This window comes from Helianthus annuus, chromosome 16, assembly GCF_002127325.2.
Source record: "Helianthus annuus cultivar XRQ/B chromosome 16, HanXRQr2.0-SUNRISE, whole genome shotgun sequence".
NCBI lineage: Eukaryota > Viridiplantae > Streptophyta > Magnoliopsida > Asterales > Asteraceae > Helianthus > Helianthus annuus.
Window position 1 is genome coordinate 154,426,628 of NC_035448.2, and position 14,531 is coordinate 154,441,158.

A 14,531-nucleotide genomic window follows, 5' to 3' on the forward strand; every position below is an offset into this window, starting at 1 on the left:
GTAGATCTTGTCCGGACGAGTCTTAATGACTCTGGGTAGTACTTTAAACATTTGGTCTGTAATAATTTGAATCTGAGTTGTCGAAACAGTACTATTTGTTTAGTTGTATTCTATGATAACTTGTTTATTTATTTGGGATACGGTATGGGACGTATCACTTAACTGAATTTGTAATAATAGTTGTTGTGGAAACTTCTGGACAATCTGTTTCGCTCAGTGCCGCGCCCCGATGATTCCGCCATCGGTTGGGGTTTGACATTCACCATGCGAGCCTCAGGGCATTCACACATTTCAAATACTGACTTGAGCTTCTCAAACCAATGGAGGAGTCCCACTGCCCCCTCGGTGCCACTGAATGTGCTTGGACGACAGTCCATGAAGTTCTTGAAAGTGCAGACGGGTTGCTGAGCGTGTTGACCTGCTTGTGCAGCTGCAAGTGCCGCAGCTACTTGTTCATTGATAAGAGTCGTCAACTGAGCTTGAGTCAAGTTAATGCGTCCAGCCATTGATCTTCATATCAAAGGCAACATAAGTGAGAAAGGTTCGCGAAAGTGCGATGACAGAAGAGAGTATGCACACAAGTGTTCTCAAGCAATAGCGAATAGTTAGGCAATGTAATCTAAGCATACCACGAGCAAAGTTCTATGTAATTCTAGTATGTAGGCAACAAACATAAACCATATTACCTAGGATGTTGAGTCTTGCACGTGGAGCGAAGTATCGTTGTGGATCGTAGAGCACTGTTCTGGTTATAGTCTGGTTTTAATAAAAAAAAACGTTTCCCCTTATTAAAACCGAGTTCTCTATAACCAATGGCTCTGATACCAATCTGTCACACCCTCAAAATCCACCTGCGGAGTATCACCGCTTGGGAGCGTGTCATGACCAGGATCAAGCCACCAATCATATTGAACACACAATTAATAAGTAAAAGTAATGTCATTCAAACCAACCAATATGATAGGTGTTCAAAACCTAAGCATAATATCACTGTTTAGCGGAAGCGTATAAATAAAAGCCTAACATAAATAATGTATGAAATATCATAAAAGTGTTTATCAAACGTTCACAATCCGTGCCCACAACGACCGCGCCTCCCGTGCAAGCTCCATAGTACCTAAGGTCCTGCAAGGCATGTAACAGAGAGTCAACAACTAGTTGAGCGAGTTCACAGTTGATAGTTCAGTAATCGTAATAGTATAGTAAGCCTCATGTTCGTTCATTAAGTCATGTATCGTATTAGTTCGTATCGCGGCCCTCTAGGCATGTATGCGAAGATTAGGGGAAGTTTCCCAAGTATTCTAGACTAGGTATATTTGTATCGCAGCCCTCCCGGCATGTGTGCGAAGATTATTGTATAGTTCGCAGCCATTCCAGGCATGTGTGCGAAGATTAGTTCTATTATCGCAGCCAATCCCGGCGTGTGTGCGAAGAGTAATATATGTATCACTAGTCTAGCAGTATTTTTATCCATAACCTTCCTCTCCCGAGGACGATATCGCTAAATTCATTTAACCAGGTAAGTACAAGTCAATCATCCAATCCCATTCCCAACCCCGGGAATCCCATGCCTTGGTAAGAGTGTGAACTCACCTTGGTTTGCTCGGTATGCTAAGTTATGTGCTCACAATTAATCAATCACGTCCTAAAGTACGCATGTATACATAATCAGTTTGTATTCACGAAGTTGGCACGTAAATATAATCATAGTGGACAACGCATCAATAATCACCGAGTAGCACATTGCACGTATTCATGATCATACAAGTCATGCATAACATCTAACAACGGTTAGTTAACTCAGTTAAGTTTTAACAGAAATAGTTAAGTTACTGTGCAGATCATCCAAATTGGCGAAACACCCTTTGTTTCGCCGTGAGTCTTCTCCGACGAATCCCATCCCTTTCGTCGTTCATACCTTTGGCGAAACAAAGTCCTGTTTCGTCGATTACCCTTGGCGAAACACCCTTCCTGTTTCGCTGAAATTTCCGTTTCGTGAACAAGTATCAGTTACGTCATCCCGATCATTTAGCAGTTATGTAAAAACACAGGAAACCCTAATTGCCGTCATACAGGATCGTTCAGTCATCAGCAAATCATACGACCAATCATTGAGCATCATACTAGCAAACCGTACCTTACGCATAACAGTTACCGAACCAACATGTATTTCACAATATCATTAAGCGTTCATATGATTACTATTAGTTTAGATTCGTTGGTTCAAGGAACCATCATGTGGTTACCTTCAAATCAGTTTAATCAGATGTGCAAAAGAAGGATATTATGCAAGACTCATGGAACCCCTATTCAAACTCATGTTTCACATAAATCTATGTAACCAATCGCTCATGCATAACGAAATCAGAATCACATACTCATATCAAATTCGGAAATCAACAGCATATGCATAACATGTACTGAATATTCAAAGCATCATAAAACAGATCTAATGAACACACACACACTAACCGAGATAAAAGAAACGAGGAGTTGATCGCCAACGAAATCTTGAGGAAACACACACACAGTTGCCGTCACTAGCGAGGGAGAGTTCTAGGGTTTTCTGTTTTGCTAAAGTGTGACAAATGGAGTGGTTTCGTATAACTTATACGTGCAAAAGTGTACTGGGCCCGAACTGGGCTTTATGGCGAAACTGGGCTCGGCGAAACACTGGTTTCGTCGAGATGATGATGACGAAACCGATCCCTGTTTCGTCGGTTAGGTCATGGCGAAACACACTTGTTTGATCGGGTCCTTTCATGTGTTCAACAGTTTAAGTGTTTTTCTAATATAATCAGTCTCATTTATAATATAAATCACATACATGCAACAATCACAATACATTTCATTATAACATATACATGTACAGTTACAAGTCAAACAACTAAACAGTCAAAGTCAACGTGCAATAAATGCGAAAGTGAAAGTCGGAAACTCGAGTTGTCACAAAGGATCCCGACCCATATGAAGTTTCGCCCATGGGTGCTCACCTACGCAAAGCCAAAGTTGGATGTTACTGCCATCTAAATGTTGACAATTTTATTTCCAAAAAAAAAAAACTCTAAATTTACTAAGCCAATCTATTTTAATTTTCCAAAAAAAAAAACCTCTAAATTTACTAAGCCAATCTATTTTAATAATTGGAGTTACAACCATTTTAAAAAGCCAAAAATTTAAATCCAAACTAAATAACTAATGATAAAATAGCACACTCAATTTTAAAGTGCCCAAATTTCAAATAATCAAAGTCAAATTAAATATTATATACCAACCGATTTTGCTACACTTTTTTTATTTATTATATAACAATTATCGTTCTATTATGGGTTTTTACTTTTTATATATGTGACTGATGAGTTTATATTATAGGACGGGTAGGTTCAGCTTTTTTATCTCACCAAGGCCCTAAATTTTTTTTAACATTCTCAGATACGGGTCTCTTTGTTGATGATGGTGGTGATATCCATCGACTTAAAATCATTTTGGAGGTTTTTACCATTATTCTTATATAGAAAAACCAGAACATTACTCTAGATCTTCTTGATCTTGACTTGCAAAAAGGATTCCGGTATCATTATTTAGCGCCAGTCATTCTACCTTTATAGAAAGTCTGGAAAATGCACATCATCTACCTTTATAGATCCACTTGGAATAGCCCAGTGATGTTGGTGAGTTAAATAGAGTTTAGGGTAGTATGAGATCAAGGGTTCAATCCCCATGGTGTACAAGTTTAGCCGTTAGAAAAAAAAGAAATCTACCTTTATAGAAAGTCTATAAGTTTAATGGTTATTCAGATCTCCACACTTAGAGGTTAAAGTTAAAAGTCTTAGCTTGATAAGTTGATTAGGTTTTGAAGACCGACAAACTCTGACTTAAGTATCATCGTGCTCTTGAGTTACACTGTTCTATTCAGTGTTGTCAATAGCGATAATAGTGTTAGCTATAGTGTGCTTCATAGCGGAGCGACCTTGTCTCATAGTCTGATTGTTAGCGAATCCATAGCGTGAAAATAGCGGTATTTTAGGAGTTTTTTTAACATAAATAGCAGGATTTTAGTTTTTTTTTTATTTTTTATTTATTTATTTATTTTTTTTTTCTAGTATGCCTCTAGTTTATGAAGCAACATTGATTGGTGGCTCTAAGTTTTTCACCAACTCTAATACAGGATATGAGAAGTTATCAATCATCACAATCTATAATAAACTACTATGATTAATGTTTTTTCCTATCGATTAAAATAAAAACTTTTCTAGAAGGCTGCATGAGCAACGTCATATCATACTAAAATATATTGAAGTTGAAGTAGCAGACAAGTTAAATTTTGTTTGCTTTTGATCAAGTGATAATTATATATTGAATGTTAAGAAATAAAATAGTTTTTAAATTACTCTATATCTTAAAATGCATGGTCGGTGGACCATGCATTTTAAGTTTCACCTCTAAACTTTAGATATTTTACACATTTAACCCTCATATTTTGGTAAGTTACATATTGACTCTTTGATTTTTTGATAGTTGACAACTTTGACCCCCCATTTTTTCTACTTAAAAACCTGACACCTCATTTTTTGACTTCACACCACACACCACAACGTGCGAGACATTAAATTCTTCTTTTATCTATGTCTAACCATGTTAATGTCACTAACGTAACGTGTGCGACAAAGTAAACAAACGAGTCACGTCACACGCGAGCATCATACGTTAATGTCATCATCGTAACGTGTGTAACGAAGTCGAAGCACAAAGATGCCGCAGCAACGCGCGGCACAGGTCAAAAATCTAGTATAAAAATAAATAACAAGTTGACCAAAACCAAAAGTTTAATGAAAAGGAAGTGGCCTGCGGAACCTACGCAGTCACCTGGAAGCTTTTTACTTATATTTGTAGGCAAAAGATCAAATACAAATAATCTTAACATACTAAACATACAAATTGAAGAAAAACCCAAAAAGACAAGGTGGCATTTTTGTAATTACCACCAACTATCAAAGTTACAACCAAAAATACCTAAAAAAACACAATTTTTTTTAACATTTTTTATTAAAAAATCGCTACATTTCGTTAGCAAAAAAAAAAAAAAAAAAAAAAAAAAATTTTGCTAACGAAATGTAGCGATTTTTTAATAAAAAATGTTAAAAAAATAAAATAAAATAATTTGTTGTTTTTTTTATTTTTTTAGATTTTTTTAGGTTTTTTGGGGGGTTTAGTTTTTAGCATTTTAGCTTGGGTGGGTGGGGGGGGGGGTGTTTAGGTTTTTTTTAGGTTTTTGGGGGTGGGGGGGGGTGTTAGGTTTTTTTTTAGGTTTTTTTTTTTTTTTGGGGGGGGGGTAGGTTTTTTTTAGGTTTTTGGGGGGTGGGGGGTTTAGGTTTTTTTAGGGGGTGGGGGGAGTGGTTAGGTTTTTTTAGGTATATTTGTAGAGTAACTTTGATAGTTATTGATAATTACAAAAATGCCACCTTGTCTTTTTGAGTTTTCCTTCAATTTGTATGTTTAGTATGTTAAGATTATTTGTACAATAACTTTACCCTATATTTGTAAGGGTGAGAGGGGCACTCCCTAAGAGAAGGGGAATACCCTCTCTTACGCACCACCAATCAGCATATGCCACGTCAACTCCCCTCTTAAACTCTCCTAACACCACAATTTGATGGCGACACTCTCCTCTTAGGGGACTTGTGTTTTTTTTTTGTTGTAAAATTATGCATGTTTATAAATTAAAAAAATATTAATAAAATTAAAAATCAAATAAAAGACATTTCATTAAATTAAAAAAAAATTACATTCAAACTAGAAAAATCAAAAATTACATTCAAATTAGAAAAATAAAAATATCGGCATAAATTTTGGATTTTCGACAAAATAATCGGCCATGAGTGTCTCATGGCCTCCCACACGATCTAGACGGACTATTTTTTTTACTAGACGATGCCGTGTCTAGTAGCTCCGCTTGTTGGATGAGATTTTGGAAGAAAATTAAGCTACCATCACTTGACGATGAATCTTCATCGTCGGGAAAGTCGGGTAGGGGAGAAAAAAACGGGAACTTGGAATGCATTTTGTGTTGTATTTGATAGATTTTAGGGTGAGTTTGAGAGTGGTGGGTGTGGTAAAAAATTAGATTAAGTTGGTTATATTTATATTGTTAAAACTGATTTTTTTTTTTTAAATATGACCGTTGCCCAACGTCTACCATCGATCTTCGTGCCATTCTAAGCGGTGCCTCCACCCCGAATCCCCTCCCCGAATCGGGTCCTCGCGGTGATGGCGGCGGTGTTCCCGATCGGGGGATGGGGTCACCGAGCTTGGTCCCCGCGAGTGCCCCGATCACCCTAAGGACACTCGATGTGGGGCTCGGTCTGGCCCATCCTGGCCCGTCACTGGGTCTCAACACAATTTCCACTTTTACAGCGTCGTTGTGAACGTCGGGGAGGAGACGTTGAAGACGGACACATAAAGACAAAAAATAGACCGTCGAGAATGATATAGCCGTTGTAAAAAATATTTTTTTCAATTCCACTTTGTAAATATACACCCTTTATTCTCCCACGTTTAACCCAAAATCTTTCCAATCTCTCTCATTTTTTATACACCCCATATTTTTATAAAAATATAGGTATGTCTTTTTCTTCTTCATCGTGGTGTTCGTCATCTTCGGGTGAGGGCGAATTATTTTTTGCAAACTTCATTATGCACGCAGCGGCGCAGATGATCATGGAGGAGGAGGAAGAGGCAGAAATGTCGTCACAACCGCAAACTAGGGTAACCGCCTTAAACCGAGACCGAGAAGGTATTTTATTTTCTTAGTGTATCTTTATTTAAATTTAAGAATGTATTTAATTTTTTTTAGTGTTAATAATGAAGTTAATTTATTTTTCGTTGTTAATATTTAGCTGGCCATGATAATTTAGTGGCCGATTATTTTGCTAACGAACCTGTGTACATGGACGCGATGTTTAGACATCGGTTTCGAATGAGTCGTCGACTGTTCTTACTTATAGCAAACGACCTTAACATCATCTACTAGTCACAGATATTTGACGATGTAATAGCAGGAACAGGTCCAAACACTAGTGTTACGGTTTCAGGGGGTGGAATACAGGCGCGTTACTACCTTGCGGATGGAATATACCCAACGTACTCTATAATCGTTAAAACTATTCCGCGCCCGACAGACATAAAAGAAAGAAATTTGCCAAGTTTCAAGAGAGGGCTAGAAAAGATATAGAACGGTGTTTTGGGGTTCTACAAAAGAAATGGCATATCATTGAACATCCAGCATGTTCTTTTACACCACAGAGGTTGCGATACATTATGTATGTTTGTATCTTGCTGCATAACATGATCATCGAAGACGAAGGTAGAGCAATTTGTGAGTACGAAAAAAACGCGCCTTACAGGAATTCTGTTCCAGTGACTGCAGAACAACAAGACTTAAACGGATTCTCTCTACATAACGAGTACAACATATCAAAACCTACAAGTGGATTTGGTGGAGTACATTTGGAACAACGCACAAAACGAACCTAATGACGACATGCCGGATGAAGAGTAGTAGTTTTATAATTTTTTTTTACGATTAGGTTGGTTTTTTTAATGTAATGTTGGAATTAATATTTATTTTAGAGTTTAAATTAATTTTAGTTTTATATATACATTGCATATTTAATTTTAATTTGCCAAAATTAAAAAAAAAAGAATTACTAGTTTGGGTAGGGCCATCACTCATTTCCTTGGTTCCATCCTTAGGGTATCCGGGGCACCAAGCGGGGAGTGGTGCGGTGACCCTATCCACCGATCGGGAACACCGCCGCCATCAAGGCGGGGACCCGATTCGGGGGGAGTCACCGCGTTGAATGGGCACAATTTTTGAGGAACGGTCATTTTAACGGTCGAATTTTAAAAAAAAAATCACTTTTTAAACATATATAAATAACCACACCATTCACTCATTTTTTATACTCTCAAACCACACCAATTTCACACATTTTTTATACTCTCAAACCACACCCACTTCACTCATTTTCTATACTCTCAAACCATACCCACTTCAAACCGAGCAATGGAGAACCAACCCCGCGAAGCCAAGAAAAAAACTAAGGGACGGGGCTCGCAACCGTCTCGTGGTGGTTCGAGCGGTGCAAGTGCACAACCACAACCCCCTTTCGGATACACTTCACAACCCCCGTTTTTTTCTAACAACCTTCACACCCCTCCTTTTACAACAACCAACCACCCAACCTTCAAGCCAATTTCGGCTATTTTCAAAATTTGTTATCAATGGATGCTCCTCCTCAATCCCCCGCCTTCGACCCATATGGTTTTCGTTCCCCACAAGTTCCATCTACACGAGGAAATGTCGAACGTCCTCTACCTATTTACGACGACGAGGACGATGAGGTAGTGCCCGAAACTCAAAATTTGGGCGACGAGGACGAGGACAATGAATATAATGTGGATGAAGACGCGGGCAACGAAGAAGATGACGCTCGGGATAAAAAGGGAAAAATGGTGAGCGAAAAATGGACAAAGGTCCAAGAAGAGGCGTTGGCGAAGGCGTGGGTACATTGCTCTACCAACAAAAAGAAGGGCAATCAACAAAACCGCGATAGTTTTTGGCGTAAGATTTTAGATCATTTTAACGCCACCGTCGGTGGAAGTAACCGGACCGTGCATCAAGTACGGTCTAAATGGAATCCGATGATGACGAAAATAAACTTTTTCAACGACCAAATATGTTGCCGTTCATCATCATCCGAAAGCGCGACATCGCTAACAAGTACGGGTAGCCATGCGATTTCTAAAATTTTTATTTTCTAGTTTTAATGTAATTTTTATTTTATAGTTTGAATGTAATTTTAATTTTCTAGTTTGAATTTAATTTTTATTTTTATTTTCTACTTTGAAATGTCTTTTGTTAAATTTTATTTAATTTATATTAATATTTTTTATAAACATGCATAATTACAACAAATAAAAAAACAAAAAAAAAATAAAATAAAAAACCAAGTCATCTAAGAGGGGAGTGCCGCCATCAATTTAGGGTGTTAGGGGAGTTTAAGAGGGGAGTTGACGTAGCACATGAGGATTGGTTATGCATAAGAGAGAGGACTCCTCTCTTAGGGTAGTGCCCCTCTCACCCTTAGAGGGGCATCCTCTAAGAACTATGATGTGACGCTGAGGTAAAGGGTCATTCTCAAGGACTACCCTCCTCCTATACAAGTATCCTAACAAAACAATTTTGAAGTTGGTGAATACTGACCGCAAGACTAAGAGTATGTCAGGTGGGGTTTTTTTTTCAACCAAATTTAATTATTTTAATATTCTTAAATATTTGTGTTTATTTATTAACTTTGAATATAAATACATCATTGAGTTTATTTTTCCTCTCAACAGTTAAATATAACTTATATTAAAAACGAATTGTATTTAAGATAAAAAAAATGGTATTGTGAAGTGTACTGGTACTGTAATGAACCAAACTGATACATACCGAACAACTCGGTACCGCTATTATATTTTTTTATTGCTTTCGATCGACTTAAAACATGTTTCGATATGGGCATATCACGACTTTATCTTCTAAGTCGCATAAGACAATCATTTGTGCAACTAAACCATTATAAGTAAAGTTTTTTTTTTTTTTTTTTTTTTTTTTTTTTAAATTTTGTAATACACATTTTTTTACCAAATCAATACCACATGCACAACATCGGTGCTGGTACACAGTCTTATTTTTATTGTTTTTGGTTTCACTACGGGTTGGTTTCGGTATTGCCCACTACTGGTACCGAGGTTCTACTATATAGCCCAACGTACCTTTATAATTTTATAACTTTCTGTTTGTAGTTTTTATTTTATTAGGATGATATTATTCTAAGTGGTAATTTATGTTTTGTGTATATTTCAAATCCCTATCGTATTGCTAAGAGAAATTTCACACTTTAAAGCGTTTACCTATTGATTAAATCCTTTTCATTTAGGGTATAATATGTAATCAATTAATTCATTCATAATATTTTTTTTACATATATTCATCACACATTTATCAACTAAAAGAGATGCAATACCATGATTTAGTTAAAATTCCCAAAACACTTTTAATATTACAAATTAAGAGTATTTCTCTACCACGTCACACACTCAAACTATTGTATAACTCAAATACCCAAAATGTTAGTAAGTTCCTTAATTTTTTGTCCTTGTTAAACAAATCACAGAAAGAGTGATGTAAGAAAAAAATAAACAGGTCATGCGTAGTCATAAAGTCTTTTTGGAGGCGTTATGCAACAAGTGACATACCACGTCATACAGTGACTTTATGGGGCGTTGTATCACTCGAGGGCGTAGTCATAAAGCCCCTACCTCATTATCACTCAGTTAATTAATAACCCCTTCAATTATATATACATATGTATGTATGTATATATACATGTGTGAGTGGGGGGAAAGATTTGCAGATTCTTCACGCCGCTATGTACATAACGGCTTCATCCATAATCACCCCCATAGCGCCGGCAGTATTAGTGTTGTCAGGCACTATGGGGCGTCATGCCTCAAAAATCACCACCATCGCGCCTCGTAAAGCCCCGTTACACATGCACTAAATTGATATTCAATTCAATTTAAAGATTTCAAATGGTAATTACATTTCAATGTAAACTAATTATTTAAATTGGAAACAAAAGTTTAATTTCACTTCCTTAATCAAAAGAATGAAATTAATTAATCAAATCAGTCAATAAATCATTCATCTTAGTAAGGCTTATAGTAAGAATCATCCATCCTCGTACTACTAATTTTCCTCTGCCCCTCCAAACCATAATCTTCTGACGAAGACGATGGGGGAGACCCAGCCTCCCCCAGCGTCTTCCGTCGTGGAGTCACCCTAACAGGCTCCGCCATATTCGTCCCAATCAAATGTGGAAAATTTAACAAAGCCCTAGACCCACGTATTTTATACGCGGCTTGATCATAAGCCACGGCTGCATCTTCAGGCGTCTCATACGTGCCAAGCCATACCCTCGCCCCACGCTTCGACGGATCTCTTATCTCCGCCGCGTATTTCCCCCACGGCCGCCGCCTGACTCCCCGGAACTTCCTGAATTCTTGTGGCACGTGAGTTTCTTGTCCCACTGTAACCTCTTGGTTTCCCACTTCTTCTTCTACCCTCTCAAGCTTCACCAACGGCGGCTTGGGCTCACCGGAAACCACCGTATCCCTGTCAGGTCCTCCGTTGCCGGATAATCCACTGTTTGTTGCCGGAAAAAGGTCGGAGAATTGGGAGTCGTAGAGAAGTTGTTGGTGGATTGAATCAAGAAAAGAGATATCAGATTCTGACATGAATGATTGATCTTGAAACATGTTCTGTGAGTGTTTTTTAGGTAATTCAGTTTTGATTTTGGTATTTGAATGTTGAAATTTGGAATAAGATGGTGTATTTATATTTGTGAAGAATAAGGTAAAGTGTTATGGTATTATTTTTTTATGTTTTATAATAATAATTTATGTGGGCTGCCATGAAAGTTCGTTATCCATGCAACTATTCAAGTGCAATTTGCATGTTTTTGAAACGTGCTAATATTTTTTTTTAAATATAGTTATGTAAGTGGGGTTAACTTTTTAAAATTTATTTTACATTATTGCTAAGTTTTTTGTATTTATTCAATTATATTATCAAATAAAAGAATGATCAATGTTTTCTTATATTCTTAGACATATCATTATATATGTATATTATTATTGACTACATAATGATCTATCTAGTTTAATTAAGTTACCTAATTGGATTATTAATTAAAAAGATACAAACCCTACTAACTTTCTTTGAGTTGATTATTGATCATTCCCTCATCCTAAAATGAGTATTATATGTTAGTTAAGTTGATGTATGTTTAATGGTGATCAAGGTTATTATGCATGGTGTGCCCTTATTGTATCGGGTTGTTTATAGTGACGGACTTAGGAATTATTTATGATAATGTATACTCATAAATGAAAAAGATTGATGTAAATTTCCGGTACATGTAAGACTAAAAATGTAAATTACGAGTAAAAAATATCCATAAAATTCTATACATTATTTTATAGATTTTTCTGTTTTTTTTCAAATATGAATGCCGTAAGATTCTTTGGGACGATTACTTATTTTTGAAAACTTATGACGGACCATTGTTTATCCTTTAACATGTTTGGATAGAAGTATGGGCAAATGGTGAATACTAGTCAAAGTTTTTAATTGTTGAACTATATCTTGCTATCTTATTATAACAATTATTAACATTATCATATTGTATAACATGTTTTCTTTTTGAATATTTCAATGAATGCTAATGTATTATTATTTTAAATTTAAATATAGATGAATTCTTAAAACGAAGTGTTTAATGGTGTGAACATTACATAAACCGAGTAGTAAACAAAGTACTTCGTCAAACCTATTTGACTAGAGTCAACCCTATCTTGTTGACTAAAGTATACATCACAAATATATAAAATATTGTGTGGAATCGTTTGGAATTTGGAAAACGGTGCTGAGAATGTCACAATCGTTGCACTTTATAAGCTTCAAAGTTATGTAAATGGATTATATGAGCTATGAGCTCCATTTTAAATGTCAAATGTAATGGAACAATTGCATATCGAACATTTTAGCACCCTCAAAATACCAAATGGTATTTTATAAATAAAAAGATTGTACTTGTAATTAACTTTGCTTTTAAACATGGGTGTATGTAAACATCATTATATCGTGTCATCAAGAAAAAAAATTATACAATGTATGCGATAAGCCCGAAAGAAGCAATGTAAGAGATTTTTAAATTTAATTTAGACTTTTACTATGATATTAGTTATGTAATTAGTAATTACCAGCGTGTGTATCTATTGATCATGATACACTACTAGTGAAATTTTGATTATTCTTAGTGACTGGTCCCGTCTTAGAAAAGAAAGATTCTCTACTTAATAAAGTTTCTAAAAACCGAATACGGTTTGTAAAAGAAAATTCTGGATCCGATACTGTTTTAAGTAATAATATAAAATAATGGTGGTCGTATAGTATCTCTCTCTATCTAAATAGGCGGATGATTTAAATTCTGTAAAGTCAGACATATATCGAAATATATAAGAATAGGTTAGTTTGGTACTCGTTAAAGTATATAAATTATAAGGGTGTAGGGAGTGGTTAGACACTTAAAAGTGGTAAACTTTAAAATCAACCAATGAGAATGTGTCATGTCATTCAATGAAAAGTGTTTAAACTATGCTCAAAAGTGTTGGCAATGGTTAGACACTTCATGAATTGGCAAACTATTTAAAAAAAGGAAAAAAATGTGATTGGTTGATATGGCATGGACCCCACCACACACACCTTCCCTCCCTTCACCGTTCGGCAACCTGTCGAATCCCTCACTTCACCGCGCGACAAAGGGGATAGGCGGCGGTGTTCCCGCGCAGCAAACTGTCTTTGCCGATCCCCTTTCCCGCCCACTCCCTATCCCCTAATGGGTTATATTAGACACTTTTAAATATCGTTATCAATTCCTTTAGAAAGTAGTCATGTACTAAGAATATTGGACTGGCGGCTATAACAACTCCATGTTCCAAAAAGAAAAAAACATGTCGAGTGGATTGTAAATTACTTCAATACCCTTGATGTCTATACAGCGTTCAATGTATCCCTAAGGAGGGCATGACGGTCATTTTATATAAAAGAGTTACAGCCATCAGATCAGATTTCAACGGCCATAGAAGCATGGGCGTGCACAACATTATTATATTATAAGTTGACAAGTTTGAAGTCAAAGGTCAAATAGATACAATGCACGTGCTTGGTTCTTCGGTTAATAAAATCCAAATTGTGTAGTGGACGCTTCTTAGAACCATCCGTAAGTTCACTTTGAAAATTACTAATTTGTGATTTGTGTACGGGCGCGGACTCGTAAAACTGTGCTATCAGCTTCACGAGTTTCAGGTAAATGTGCGAATGACAACCAAAATTGAGAAAAAATGTAAAAGAAAAACATGAAATTCTAACATCAAGTGAATCATGTGACGTAAAACGTAGACTAAGTCGAATTTAAAACAACGAATATTAGAAAGTCGAGGGGTAAAAAAAACATAAGGGACCGAGTATTACCATCAAACACCGTGTTAAATACCAACTGAACGACGATTAAATCCGTAATAAACACAAAACAAAAACTAAACTCATTTAACGTTTTTGCAAAATTATAGAAAACCAAAGTTTTATTAAAAAATGAAAAATCTGAATGTCTACTCTGTATAAAAACAAAAAAAGTCACTATTTATCCGTATGTGATAAATTAATATTTATAAATTATAAATATAAATTATAAACATAAATTATAAATAATTGTATTGTCACACAGTTGTATTTTATTAGGTTTTTTTAATTAATTTTAATAGAGAGATATATTACCAGTGCATTGAATGGCGTGATAATAATTATATTGTTTTAATATTAGTCATGATTTTAATAATAAAGTTATATTATTTTAATAATA

General features: G+C 35.9%; 1 protein-coding gene across 1 annotated transcript; it reads right to left on the reverse strand.

The window, feature by feature from the left end:
• Positions 1-10,642: 10,642 nt before the first annotated feature.
• On the reverse strand, positions 10,643-11,423 carry LOC110917542 (ethylene-responsive transcription factor 1). The gene has a single exon (XM_022162071.2). The coding sequence runs from the start codon at positions 11,365-11,367 to the stop codon at positions 10,759-10,761; it is 609 nt and encodes a 202-aa protein (XP_022017763.1). The 5' UTR covers positions 11,368-11,423; the 3' UTR covers positions 10,643-10,758.
• Between the last annotated feature and the right edge of the window lie 3,108 nt (positions 11,424-14,531).

Bases quoted from the DNA above. Each gene is read 5' to 3' on its own strand.
- LOC110917542 (XM_022162071.2), bottom strand. From the start codon at position 11,367: ATGTTTCAAGATCAATCATTCATGTCAGAATCTGATATCTCTTTTCTT.